Source organism: Gadus chalcogrammus, chromosome 14, assembly GCF_026213295.1.
Source record: "Gadus chalcogrammus isolate NIFS_2021 chromosome 14, NIFS_Gcha_1.0, whole genome shotgun sequence".
Lineage (NCBI taxonomy): Eukaryota > Metazoa > Chordata > Actinopteri > Gadiformes > Gadidae > Gadus > Gadus chalcogrammus.
Window position 1 is genome coordinate 25,247,046 of NC_079425.1, and position 15,060 is coordinate 25,262,105.

General features: G+C 45.2%; 1 protein-coding gene across 1 annotated transcript; it reads left to right on the plus strand.

Moving 5' to 3' along the window:
• The first annotated feature begins 338 nt into the window (after window positions 1-338).
• On the plus strand, window positions 339-11,174 carry lpcat2 (lysophosphatidylcholine acyltransferase 2). The gene is made up of 14 exons (XM_056607920.1): window positions 339-627; window positions 1,056-1,198; window positions 2,621-2,838; window positions 3,142-3,254; window positions 3,959-4,019; window positions 5,062-5,120; window positions 5,391-5,425; window positions 5,792-5,846; window positions 5,938-6,020; window positions 6,931-7,056; window positions 7,572-7,725; window positions 8,402-8,500; window positions 9,607-9,748; window positions 10,324-11,174. Exons 1-14 carry the CDS (start codon window positions 517-519, stop codon window positions 10,518-10,520), a joined length of 1,596 nt encoding a protein of 531 aa, XP_056463895.1. The 5' UTR covers window positions 339-516; the 3' UTR covers window positions 10,521-11,174.
• Window positions 11,175-15,060: the final 3,886 nt, after the last annotated feature.

Below are 15,060 nucleotides of genomic sequence, written 5' to 3' on the forward strand. Positions count from 1 at the left end.
AGATGTCTTTGAAGCAGATTACATTATCTTCATCATTAATCACTCACTCCTGTGGCTAGCCTTCATATTTGTACTACTATACAAATTAAAATATGCTTTGATAATAAAATACATAAGAGGGGGGGAAAAGACAAAGGAAGACAAACTGATCATTGGTTTAAATGCAACTGTCTCGTATCGATATGAATATATGAAACTATTTTTTTTTATATTCGAGTATATTTTTTAATTTCCAATTTTTAATCACCCAGCGTGTAAACTGCCCTCATTAAACTCGAAACCATATAAATGTAAAGAAAGGAGTCTCGGACCCGAGCCCAGATGGTGGGCGTGGCCTAACCCGACCGATACGCACCGAGGTCGTGCCAGTCCTGGGCCGGGCGCGACTGCATTACGCACCGAAGACCTAAAACATGAGTAAGCAGGGCTCCTATCGAGGAAGTAACCTGCAGAAAGAGCATCAAATTGCCCGTACGTGGGGTCGACTTCACGCGTTTTAATCCGTCAGCCGCCAGAATGCCGCCGCAGAGAATATTCGCTCTCCCGAGGCAGCAATCGCTGCTTCTGCCCGCCGTCATTAATCCATTCGTGCAGGAGACGAAATTGAGCAAGGCCGATATAATAAAAGTGAGTATGTTGTTCAACCGAATTAGTCGTGCAAATATGTTGCAATAACACCGCGCTTGTATTTAACCCATAAATACGCGTCATGGCTCCACATGGGGCTATCCTGTGTGCGGCTCTTTTGTTGATGTTATAACGCAGGTATGCTTCTCTGCAGCCCAGGGCCGTGCAGCCCCGCTGCTACTTTAACCGAGGTGGAATTCCGTGTTCAAACGTCTAGTAATGCGTGCAGTGCAAACAAGAGCAACCATTGTTTGGTTTCCGTAAACCTCAAGGCGATGTGGATTATCAGACGCTTGAGAGGTGTCGGTTCTAGCCAGTTCTCCTTGCGTGTGTGTGTGTGTGTGTTTGTGTCTCTGTATGTTTATGTGTTTGTGTGTATATGTTTTTGTGTGTTTGTATTTATGTATGTGTTTGTGTTCTCGTTTCAGTGTGTCCTCCTTGGTATCTTCCTGGTGCCTATCCGAGGGATCCTCCTGTCCTTGGTGCTGATGATCACCTGGCCCGTGGCCGTGATCACCACCTTCAAGCACCCCCTGAAAGGCTCGGTGGAGCCCATGACGGGCTGGAGAAGGTAAACCGGGATGTAAACACAGCCATGCAGGGGAGCCAACTGTCTCAGACATTAACATTTGCATTTATGGTGTTTACCGGCCGTTTTTATCCAAAGCTAGGTACACTAGGTACAAAACTAGGTACATTTGTTAGAAGAAAGAGAAACAACAATATATCTCTGTTTGGGCAGTAAGGATGTCCATATAACCAAGTGCCAAGCACCAAGAATTGGTAGGTTTACCCATTCCCCATATACAACAAAGATAGCTAGGGTAAGATGCTACACAATGCTATATTATCTTCCCTATAAGCGTACTTCAGTACTGTAAGGATCATAAAGCAGTAACGTATACACACGGCGCAGAAGGTCGGTCATCGACAGCACAGAAATCGGTCTCTCATGAAAAAAATATTGAATCATTCATTCCATCGTTATGGAATCATAATCATGTTTATGACCTAATCATTTCGCATAAGACACCACTATGCTAGGTTGTACAACACCATACATTTCTAACCAATGCATGTTGGTTAACACTTAACCCAGTGTTACGCTCCCTTCATAACAGAAACTCAGGGGGTATTACGGTCATGTTGCGACACTTCAGTCCTTTATTGCTTCGGTGTTTGTTAAGAGTCAAGGACTTGCTCAAGGAGGCGTTTCTGATGTTCTCAATTGTCTGATGACTTAGAGGTCTAACTCTACTTCCAATTACCAACCCCACTGTGAAACACTGTGCATGATGACCACCTCTTTTTCTACATGAATAAAAAACAAATTTTTGTAAATCAAATCAGTCTCCTCCTGTGGTCGTCCAAGCACTGCTCAATGTCATGTCCTCACCTTGGGAAGCACTGTGCTCTACAAACAATACTATTATTAGTATCATGTCGTCGTTTTTTTTGTTATGTTATGCAGATATACCTCGCCGTCAGCTCTGCCTTTTTGCATATTACATTACTTTTTACTATTAAGCAGACGTGAGAAGCTTATCCACTATATTCACATTATCGTTTACATAGGGCATTTAACAAACGCTTTTATCCAAAGCGACTTACAATAAGTACATTTGTCAGAAGAAAGAGAAACAATACATCACTGTTGGTACAGTGAGGATGTTCATAGAACCAAGTAACAAGTACCAACACTTGTTAGGTTAACCCATTCCCCGTATACAACAGAGATAGCTAGGATCAGATGCTGCACAATGCTAAGTACTACTTTTAAGTGCCAGGACGTGCAACGTACAATACGTGTGTTGGGGGAGGCTCTGCGGAGTCTAGGTGAACTCTGAAGTAGTGATTCTTGAGCCTTTAGCGTAAGCTGGTTTGCGACTACGCAGGCCTGACATCGGCAGGGAGCTCGTTCCACCACTGCGGTGTATCTATATAATATTTCTATCCAGACGTATGCCTGACATCTCTCCACCCCCGTCCCCAGGTTCATGTGCCGGCGGGTGATGGCTCCGCTGGGCCGGGCCTACTACTTCGCCATGGGCTTCCGGGTGGTGGTGAAGGGGAAGCAGGTGAGCAGCCGGGAGGCCCCCATCCTGGCCGTGGCCCCCCACTCCACCTTCTTCGACGGGATCGTCTGCATCGTGGCCGGCCTGCCCTCCACCGTGTCCCGCGTGGAGAACCTGGCCACGCCCATCTTTGGCCGTGAGACATTCTCAGCGCCTCCGCTGTTATTACATTTGGTGTTTGTGTGCGTGTGTGGTGTGTGTGTGTGTGCGTGCGTCTGTTTGTGTGTGTGTTATGTATTAATATGTCATCATTGTGAGAGCTTCTTCTTTCTTGTCGACTAATAATGTCCAAATAAGGAAATAGTATGTGTTAGAGCCCTTCAGCATGAATGAATGACCTAACCAGTCTGACTCGGTGCGTATGTGTGTGTGCGTGTATGTGTGTGTGTCTGTGTGTGTGTGTGTGTGTGTCTCTGTGTGTGTGTGCTTCCTGATGTAGGGTGTGTGCGTTGTCTCCAGCCGGTCCTGGTATCCAGAGAGCGCACTGATTCCAGGAAGAACACCATCCGAGAGATCGAGAAGAGGGCCAAGTCAGAAGGTGTCTGGCCCCAGGTCTGTCACACACACGCAGGCACACACACACATACATGCATGCACGAACGCACACACACACACACACACACACACACACACACACACACACACACACACACACACACACACACACACACACACACACACACACACACACACACACACAAAGTATATACCAGGAATATAAAGTCACCAATGTACTACTAAAGTCATCATTCAACCACAGCAAAGATCCATAATGCCTAGTTTGTGTGCTTAGGAAGCAGTGGTTTGCGGAAGATGAACATTTAAGGAAGCTCTGTGAAACACAGGATGTGGTCGGTGGCCTCTCTATCCTCTAGCAGCAGCACAAGCACCTCTTCCTTATTTGATATTGTTCATCAACACCGTTAACATTCAGTCCTTTCGTGCTTGCTTAACCTTGCCTGGGCGTGAGAACACTCAACACAGCCTACTGATTACACTGAATCATTTTCACTCTCTGAAATGTGAAAGGAAAAAAGTGGTCTATAGTATTTTAAATATTTGCTTATTACAAGGACGGCGTCACAATTTATTAATAAGTAAAGCAATGAGCACATCAGTTATCTGATCATTTGTTAGTAGGTTTTTGCATGTACGGTTAATCCATAATAGTATTTGATTGGAATACTGTTATCCTAACATGCTGTGCTTGCTTGGTTATTTAAAGAAATAATAATGTTATTCTTCCTTATCTAAAGGTTCTGATATTTCCAGAAGGAACCTGCACAAATCGCTCTTGCCTCATCACCTTTAAACTGGGTATGTTTCATTCTACTTTAATGAAAAATATGTATTTATATTCTGATCAAAGTTAGTGCAATACTATTATAGCATTTCCTTTCTTTTACATTTCTCAAGTTTCGAGTTAGCCTGGGTATACCCATGCTGCCTTGCGCGCGATTTCATTTTGCGCTGCTAGGCAGCCTGGATTCCATGGATCAAATTTTCGCCTGAGATAGGGAACCAATCACAGAACGGGGAGGGACGGCAAGACGATGACGACGTCTATGCGACACACCCATCGTCTTCTTCCTCAGATTTTTGTCACTCTAAATACGTCATCTGGTATAATTGATACGATTGGCTATGAGCTATGTACAGCCTCATGATAGACATTCGTAGCGCCCAATAAACGGCACCGGGCAATCGTAAACCACGCCTCAAATACGAGAAAATGAATGTGTGGTTCCCAGACCTCATCTCAATGTAGATTGGGATGAGGTCTGGCGCTAGCCAGGCTAGTTTTTGAGTCACACCGTACAAAGCTTTTGACTTTCATGTGACTCTATAGTTAGGTAATGAACGGCATCAGTTTCACTGTTGGTTTCGCCAGAGTTCACAAAGACAGTATAGTTCCACACAAGAAGTGACTATACAGAAAAGGCAAACAACATGCACATTAGACATGTAATCTATCTATCTCTGTGACCGTGAAACCCCTTCTCTATTTACTCTAGTACCCATAAACCTTGTATCCTATCGGAGCAGGAGTCAGCCTCATGCAAATCCGCAACACATGTAGGCAAAAGGCCACTAATGTGGTCTGGAGATACAATGGCTCTTTTATGAGCCAGCTCTTAGAACCGTGTAGCTGTGAGCCGCACACATGATTTGTTCTGTGACCCAGTGAGCTGCACATTGTTAAAGCAAACACACAGATAGAAATATCTGTGGCTTATGCGGAAATGTTTGGAAATGCATAAAGATAAAGGATGCGACTGAGCTGGGCTGGTGTGTTGATTGTGCATCATTGTGTGGTGGTGTGTATGTCTCTCTCCTCTTCCCCCCCCCCCCCCTGTAGGGGCCTTCATCCCTGGGGTCCCTGTGCAGCCTGTGATCATGAGATACCCCAATAAGCTGGTGAGTCTTGTTTAGTTTCAGCCCTCATGTTATATTGATGACCAAACCTGCAAACGCATTAGATCTCTAGCAGTAGAAGGAGTCTGAGCATGACTTGACTTAAGACCTACGTGGTAAGCTGCGTTCAACATACCTCTGACTTTATGCAGTGTGTTGTCGTAGGCTGATTATCATAGGCTGACGTACGATAATGTTTGTGTGTTCTCTCACACGTCCTCTACCGATGCCCCCCCCCTAAGTAATAAGTGACTCTTTTCCTCCCTCTGCTAGGACACAGTGACCTGGACTTGGCAAGGCTTCAGCTCGTAAGTCTCACACCGGCAAGGAGCATTTATTGTGACAAAGTCACAATAATCGTTCTCCTCACCCTGTTAGGCCTTCTCATCAGTTACATTTTAGTTCATTGAATGTTTCTCTAATGCAACTCGAGTGTTGTGTGGAAACGAAAGCCTTTACTTCCTCATGCCTGTTCTCCTTTATAGTGAGAGGGGGGAGTTACATGGAAGTAGGCAGTAGAAAGCCATGATTGTATTGTTTTGTGAATATTAACAAACTGCATGCTTGGATTGAGCATATAGTTAATCATTTAACTCTTGAAAATCCTGCATGTGTACACATATAGGTTTTCGATAGAAGTTAAATGATTAACTATTGCCTATTTTATGTTTCAGGAAGACCTTGCTTCTTCTGACGCTGTGTCAGTTGTACACCACTGTGGAGATCGAGGTACACCTACATATTTCACAGCCTCTTTTTTTCAATTCATTAACTAACCTGCATTTTTCCAGTCTGACCTTTGTTCCTGGTGTGGTGGTAGTTCCTTCCTCCCCAGATCCCCACAGAGGAAGAGAAAAAGAGTGCGCCCCTGTTTGCCAGCACAGTGCGCAGAGTGATGGCCGAGTGAGTGATTGGTTCAAATTCTTCACATGTTGGGAAATATATGCTTTAAAAAAGTATTATCTGTGTGCACATGATTGAAGTATGCTGCATGTCTCTGATAGAGGACATGGAGATGGTTCTAAAATATATTATACAGAGCGATTTAGGGGGAAAATATAATCTTTTTCTTTCTAAATTAAGTAGAAACCGGATCTAGAGTTATACATTCAAACTGTCCTCATGAGTTTAGAACCAACTGTGTAAAATGTTGTTGCTCCGTTCCTTAAATATAAATTGTTATTCCTCCAGCGTTGTTTCACTTATCAAGCACCTTGTATCGCCGTTCTGTACGAAAACATTCAATCTTCAATACACGACTCTTGATTTGTTCCGCCTACGCACATGTCATGTGACCACCCACACATGTATAACCTTCATACATATGAACTCCCCTGGACAGAATACAGAACCCACGTATGAAGGGTTCATGTCCTACCCACTCCACACCCCTCTTGCACACTTTTTGTCGGTTGTACGTTTTTTTACTTAAAAATAGAACTTAGCATGGTGTAGCATCTTATCCTAGCGATCTTTGTTGTATATTGGGAAGGGGTTGACCGTACAACGTCTTCTGACAAATGGACTTATTGGGAGTTGCTTTGGATTAAAGCTTCTGCTAAATGTAAATGTCCAGTGTTGTCGTATGTAGAGTTCATGTCCAGTGTTGTCGTATGTAGTGTTCATGTCCAGTGTTGTCGTATGTAGAGTTCATGTCCAGTGTTGTTGTATGTAGAGTTCATGTCCAGTGTTGTCGTATGTAGAGTTCATGTCCAGTGTTGCCGTATGTAGAGTTCATGTCCAGTGTTGTCGTATGTAGAGTTCATGTCCAGTGTTGTCGTATGTAGAGTTCATGTCCAGTGTTGTGTCGCAGGGCCCTGGGCGTCCCGGTCACCGACCACACGTATGAGGACTGCCGGCTGATGATCTCCGCCGGGGAGCTGACTCTGCCCATGGAGGCCGGCCTGGTGGAGTTCACCAAGATTAGCCGCAAGCTCAAGTAAAGACACCCCTCTTTTGTTACGCTTCACGTAATGTTCGTGCAGAAAGACATTATTGGACGTTGCTATTACAGGCCTGCGACAGCCACAGATAGCAGATTAGATTATTTTTATTTATCAGAACATTACATGTTTTGATTGATGTCGGGATGTAAACAGAATTTCAACAAACATGAAAATCATTTTCACCATGTACACAAAAACAGCATCTCGGCAGTAGTGGGTGCAGATGTCATATGGGTGTTTGTGTCCTATTGGTGCACGTGTTCTGTAGGTGCATGTGTCCTATGGGTGCATGCGTCCTATGGGTGCATGTGTCCTATGGGTGCACGTGTCCTATGGGTGCACGTGTCCTATGGGTGCACGTGTCCTATGGGTGCACGTGTCCTATGGGTGCACGTGTCCTATGGGTGCACGCGTCCTATGGGTGCATGCGTCGTATGGATGTGAGTATCCTATGGGTGCCTGTTTCCCATGGGTGCCTGTCTCTGAGCCTGTCCTCCTCCCCCTGCAGCCTGAAGTGGGAGAACGTGCAGAAGGAGCTGGAGGGCTTCGCCGTCATGGCCAGCTCCTGTAAAGGGGGCCGCATCTCCATCCAGGAGTTTGCCCGCTTCCTAAAGCTGCCCATCACCCCGGCGCTGGAGGAGCTGTTCGCTCTGTTCGACCGGGTGAGGAGCTGAAGAGGCTGGGAGGGGGTGTGTGTGTGTGTGTACATACTTTTTGCGTATGATTCAAGATTCAAGATGCTTTATTTATCCCGAGGGAAATTACTGTGCAACAGTTACGATACAAAGGTGGGAAAGTAATACAGGGTTAGAGTCAAAATAGATAAAATAGATGGAAATAAAATAAGTACAAACTAAATAAGTGAAAAGGAGCGATTGGATAAAAGTGGTATTAGTGGTAAAAGTGGTAAAGTGATAAATATTATAGCAGCAATTGTTGGCAGCATAAATTAAATATGAATGATGAAGATACAGACTTCAACTTTGCCATCTGCACATCCAAATATGTATCATGATATGGATGGTAGAGGCTTATTTTACTGCAGTTTGGCTTCTCCACAAAACAATTGTTGTTTTTTGGGTAACTTTGCAGTATTGCAAGCAGAATTGCTGTTAAATAAGCAAACACTTTTTTTTGTGTGATCGATGTGAGTGATCGAGCACTCCTACCCCTTGACCTTTTACAGACAGACAGTATAAACAACAGCACATCCACCCACATGCCTCAGCATGTCTCTGTATCTCTGTAAGTGTCTCTCTCCCTCTCCCTTTCCCCCTCCCCCTCCCTTTCTCTCTCTCGCTCAGCTCATAGCTTGTGTTGACCTTTGACCCTGTGCAGGACGGTGACGGCACCATCGACTTCAGGGAGTACGTCATCGGCGTGACCATGCTCTGCCGCCCGGCCAACACGGAGGACGTTCTCCGCATGGCCTTCAAGGTGAGCTGGACCCTCTTTATGGACTGAGTAGATAGACCTGTGTGTGTGTCCCTGTGTGTGTGTGTGTGTGTGTGTGTGTGTGTGTGTGTGTGTGTGTGTGTGTGTGTGTGTGTGTGTGTCTCTGTGTGTGCATGTCCATGTGTGTGTGTGTGTGTGTGTGTGTGTGTGTGTGTGTGTGTGTGTGTGTGTGTGTGTGTGTGTGTGTGTGTTTCCCTCTGCGTGTCCGGGCAAGAAATTTGCATCTCACAAACTTTACATTTACCAAGTGAAATAATGTGGTGATAAATTATTTGGTTGTTATAACTCAAGCAGGATATTCTCCCATTTTGAGAAGAAAAAACAGACAGAAAATAATTTCTTGCAGCCATTTTATTTTAATTTAGGAGTACAATGGAGAAATCCATTTCTCAATTTAAATTCTACATGGTTATAATGGCGTTGGTCTTAATATCTGACCACAGTAAAGTGTTATTTAAACACTCAAGAGACTGACTCTCAAATGAAAGTAACAGATGTGATTGTGAGTGCTGGAACAGCGCCGCGGCGTATGCTAACCCAGTCCAGAGGAACAGGGAAAGCATTCTCAGACTCCAGCTATAAGGTCACGTCAACAATGTGCTCCTGTCTTTGTTTGCATACTCTGACACCGGCCACGTCACTCTGAGCCTTTTCTTCAGTTTAGACCCAAGGAACAGTGTTGGATTCACTTGTTTGTTTGTGTTTTTTTTCATGATTCTTCCGCTGTTTGTTTTCTGGTGATGTCATTCATTTAAGTAGTCTCTACACTATTCAAAAGAAAGGCTTCTCTCTCTCTCTCTCTCTCTCTCTCTCTCTCTCTCTCTCTCTCTCTCTCTCTCTCTCTCTCTCTCTCTCTCTCTCTCTCTCTCTCTCTCTCTCTCTCTCTCTCTGTCTCTGTCTCTGTCTCTGTCTCTGTCTCCCTCTCGGTCTCTCTCTCTCCCTCTCTGTCTCTCTCTCTCTGCCCTTCTCTCTCTCTCTGCCTCTCTCTCTCTCCCCCTCTGTGTCTGTGAGCAGTGTGACATAGGACCCCCCTCCATGCTTTATAATACCAACACCCTTCCCTTCCTCCTTGTCTCATCCAATCCCAGCTGTTCGACACGGACGAGGACCAGCGAATCACGCGGCTGGAGTTCTCAGCGCTGTTGCGTTCGGCGCTGGGAGTGTCCGACCTGAACATGACCAAGCTCTTCAAAGAGATCGACGCCGACGCCTCGGGATTCATCACGTTCGGTCAGTGCAGGCCTGCTTCTGGCCGGGTGGGGTCCGCTTATCAGATCGGGTGGAGGATCCTCCATCCCGCTCCGGGCTGACGGATGCCGGCCATCGGAGATGAGATTGTGGCCATTCTGGGTTTCATTGGATGTTTGTATCACAGACTCAGTTAGTAGTTGTGTATGATTTAAAACCTTGTTTGTATGTTATACAGTACGGATGAGAGGTTTAGGGTATAGAGAGCTGGGCCGGGACTATAATTCTGTAAGCCAATAGGAGGCTATATCTGGAGTCTTGGTTGATGTAAAGTGTGGTCGTAACTAAAGTGAGAACGGTTTTTCTAATGGGTTCTTAATACAGTCTAGTCTCTCTCTCAGTTTAGTCTCTCACTAAGGCTGTTTAATTAGATTTAGAGTAAAATAAAAAAAGTACCAGACGAGCTGGCTGTCGGTTTGCATGGTTAACTGTGTTCATATGTGCACGAATGGGTGAATGTTTGCATTAGTGTAAAGCGCTTTTAGGGGTCACTGGTCAGTAAAGCGCTGTATAAATGCAGTCCATTTACCACGACATCGTGTTTGTGTCCCTGCCAGCGGAGTTCGAGGCGTTCGCCCTGACACACCCGGAGTACGCCAAGCTGTTCACCACCTACCTGGAGCTGCAGCGCTACCAGGCCCTAAAGGTCTCCGGGGACGAGGGGCCCGAGTGGCCCCTGGAGGAGGGCCTCCTCCAGGGGCCCGGCCCGGCCGACCAGGGCTCCGACAGCGCCTCGGACAAGAAAGACGACTGAGCTCGGAAACTCTGGGACTCTGGAGAACCCAACGCGTGACATCGCTCACCGACGAGTCACACGCAGACATGCACATTTACACGCACAGACGCACATACCCCCCCCCACACACACACACACACACACACAAACACGCACACACCAAACCGGTCCCTTTGCACTAATTCATTCTTGACATTTTAGCTTTTGTAAAAACGTTTCGGGACGACTGGGATGGCGTGAACACAGAGAGGCCAAGTGGACGGTCGCTCGCACATCCTGGGGGGATGTCACGCACTGCTCTTTCTTAAGTGTTTCCAGAGCGAGAGTCTCTGTATCCTCATTTGTTTTTGTAGTGCCTTTGAGAGATTAGTCCGAGCCACTGCCCAACGAGCAGCTCTCTCCAGAGGGCTCCACGTGGGCTTTTTATTTCTCCCTCACTAAGAGAACACCACTTCAATGGGGAGAGGATGGTAGAGGTGACACAATAATAATAATAATGATGATGATAGCATGTATTCATGCTATCATGATAGCATGTATTCATGCTATCATGCTACATTCAGGCTAGGGGTGTCCTGAGTGTGTGTGTGTTTGTGTGTGTGTGTGTGTGTGTGTGTGTGTGTGTGTGTGTGTGTGTGTGTGTGTGTGTGTGTGTGTGTGTGTGTGTGTGTGTGTGTGTGTGTGTGTGTGTGTGTGTGTGTGTGTGTGTGTGTGTGTGTGTGTGTGTGTGTGTTCACACAGCGATGTGTCTAGTGCACTACACCTCACGTTACGTGTCGGTCACAATGAGTCCATCTCCACATCCTCCCTGTTCAAGTCCATCTTTTCTTTTTAAACTTCACCAGCACAATATATATCTACGTATACATAATATATACTGTTCATATATTTACATATTAATATACCACTTCAGCCACTGTCGTTGGTTTGCATATATGACATTCAACGCTAAAGCTTGGTGGACGCTACAATCCTGTGTAGATAACCGAGAGAGACAAATAAAACAAAAAAAACATTGCCAAATATTTGTATGTGAGCATCCTCTTCTTTTTAAGCAGCGGATTAATTAGCATGTGCTTTATTAAGGTATAGCCAATCAGGCACAGCCCCGCTGGGTACCTTGTTAATGCTACATCTGCAGAGGGAGAGAGCGCACACGCTGTGAACTCTGCGCTTCGTTCCTCTTCCCGTGCTCAGGGAGACAGACCTTGTTAGACGGCTGTATAATTAGCTAAAGGTTTTGTTTTGCATGTGTTTCTATTTGCATTTCTACCGAGGAGTTATTCGCTGAGGCAGCAGAAGTGCGCGCTGGCTTTACAGCTACAAGCGCAGAACAGCGTCTGAAAATAGGGCAATTTGTGAGCAAAAAGGCAGAGCTGCTTGTTTTGCATGTTCCACAGGGCTCTGGTATTAGATTAACTCACAGCATTGCTATTAATTTAGCGGGTTGCAAGGCAATTATGTGATTCTTTTATTTTTTTGTTAACACAGCAAAAGTTTGCTTTCTGCAATGAAAAACAAGCAGACCATTTTTAGCTCTCTCCTCTTGTGTATGTGTCACCGCAGGGGGAAACTTGTTACAGGAGTTTGGGCGAGTTTGTAATTGGTTTTAATGAGGCTTGAAATGTATGCATAAATGAAAGCCCCCTTCATCTTCAGTTCTGTAAACCGCCACCAGGTGTCGCCAGTCATCTGTTGCTGAGTGCATATGTTTGTGCGTGGATCAGAGTTGTCGAACATTTGTATATATGAGCATTGGTTGATGCCCATGCATCCTCTCATGTCCCTGATCTATTTCTTGCCGGTAAGAAAGGATTGATCGTGGACTTTTCACACTCCTGTGTAAATTAGAGTTTAGCAGGTCATTTGTATCTGAAACACACTTAAAGAGGACTCCTAAGATAACTGTCGGGCCAATGTCGTTTTTTTTTGTAGTTTTTCTAACCGCAATAAAATGCTCTTTGTCAAAGTCCTGGTCTCTATTATTTTGTCTTGTTCGGAAAACAAATTACACTGCATACATGTTTTCGGAATGTGGTGTGATTATTCATTATCACACAAAGTCTTGCATGATATAGATATGTAATAATTAAAGTTCAACAACTAACCATCTTTCGGTAATAAAAGCATTACGTAATCATTGCTCTTAAAGGCCTTCATAAAGCCACTGATATTGTATGGGGTAAGGGTTGTTTATGTTATATTTAGAATTCTATGTTATAGCTATATGTGCATCTGGTTTTCTATCACACTGAATCATACAGAATCAAGCTTGAAACATAAAATATTAACTTTGGAATTACTTTTAGATATGTTGAACTATTTTGGACGTATATATCAATTGAGTTGGAATGTGTTCATTATCATAACTGGCATTGGAAACCCTTTGTTATGATTCAATGTCCCGATGCGAGGTGAACAGGCCTACTACTTACTCTGCATCCATCATCTTGTGTTTAGCTGGTCGTTGACCCAGCAACTGCCATGAAGTCTGAGTGCATGAGCTCGCACCAAAGTCTAAAAAGTACACACACGCGTCCCCCAACACATACACAAACACGCATACACACACGCATCTATTCATACATACACAAACACGCATACACACATACACACACATACACAAACACGCAACCACACACACACACACACACACACACACACACACACACACACACACACACACACACACACACACACACACACACACACACACACACACACACACACACATACATACACGCACACACCGCTACAGTACGGGGGCTGCCGGTCCTCCAGATGAATGATGCAGACTGGGGCGCTTCATTAAAAGCCTGCTGTTAGACAGCTATTACCAGCTGTAATGTCCACCTTCAATTTGTTTTAACCTTTAACAACGTGCGGGGCCCGCTTTAATGTTAATCACAATTGATGAGATGGCAAAGAATCAATTAGGGCCACACCGCCGCGGCAGCCCTTGTTTATCCTCGCTCACCCACCGCAGATCTGTCTCTCCTCCGCTGCCCCTACCTCTCTGTCTGTCTGTCTGTCTGTCTGTCTGTCTGTCTGTCTGTCTGTCTGTCTGTCTGTCTGTCTGTCTGTCTGTCTGTCTGTCTGTCTGTCTGTCTGTCACTCTCTCTCTTTCTCTCTCTCTCTCTCTCTCTCTCTCTCTCTCTCTCTCTCTCTCTCTCTCTCTCTCTCTCTCTCCCTCTCCCTCTCTCTCTCTCCCTCTCTCTCTCTCCCTCTCTCTCTCTCTCTCTCTCTCTCTCTCTCTCTCTCTCTCTCTCTCTCTCTCTCTCTCTCTCTCTCTCTCCCTCTCTCTCTATCTCTCTCTCTCTCTCTCTCTCTCTCTCTCTCTCTCTCACTCGCTCGCTCGCTCTCTCCCTCCCTCCCTCTCTCTACACTATCTCTCTCTCGCCTCCTCCTCTGTCTTGCTGTATCCATTGCGTCCTGCCTGGGGGTGATCCTGTCTCTGAGGATTGTGGGCGATACGATCCCTAATCACATTTTCTCTCCACAGGTCCAAAGAGCGAGAGAACCGGCGAGCAGCATCCATGGCTAAGCAGGACCATGCACGGACCTCAGACAAATGTGTGTGTGTTTGCGTGAAATTGTGTTTCATTCTATGTATGTGTGTGTGTGTGTGTGTTTGTGTGTGTGTATGTGTGTGTGTGGGTACACATTTGTGCTTGTGCAAGTCGTTGTGTGTGCGCATTTGTGTTTTATTTGTGTGTGTGAGCGTGTGTGAGCGTGTGCACATATATGCATGGGTGAGTCCTTGTGTGTGTGTGCGTGTGCATGCATACGTTTTTGTGCCTGGATGTGTGTGTGAGTGTGTATCTGTGTGAGTGTGTTAATCGGATAGCGGGACTCACGGTGGAGTCAGGAGGTAAAGGTCAGCCCCGACAGCCGGTGCTTCTAATTGATGCTCTGATCAACTGCTTCCATTTCAGAGCGAGCTGCGCTAACCCAAACATGATGAGCATGTGTTCTGAATAGCGCTCCGAAAGTGAAAGACACGCTGAACGTTCATGCTTTGACCTTTGGCTTTTCCTTTAGACATTATCTTTAATAGCTCAACACACAATACTAACTAACACAACATCTCACCGTTAAGCATGTAGTCGCAAAATACATGTTTACCCGTGGTGAAAGCCACCTTGTTCAGATAGGAGGTCTGTAACTACTGGTGGTGGGTCAGGGAGGAAAGTAAGATGCACCGTACTGAGGTCAGTAGTATTCAATGTAAACATAGCTTCTACAACACTAATAATATCACTAGGCGTATTTCTGAGTTTCTTTCGGAAAATAACAAACCCAAAGTAAATAGAGCATATCTCCACAACTGCAAGGGCTGTAATATGTAATCCTGTTACCAAAATAAAGATAACACCTGTGACATTGTTGTGCAATATTTATTGTGCAATAAATATTGAATGTTGATACGACTTAATTTGAGTGAATGAGCCTAGAACACAGCATAAGGGGAAGATTTAATTTCCACCTGAAATAAAGTTCATGTTTTAGATTGAATAACATCAGTTGGTGGCCCTGTAGTGCTTTACTGAACACCTGA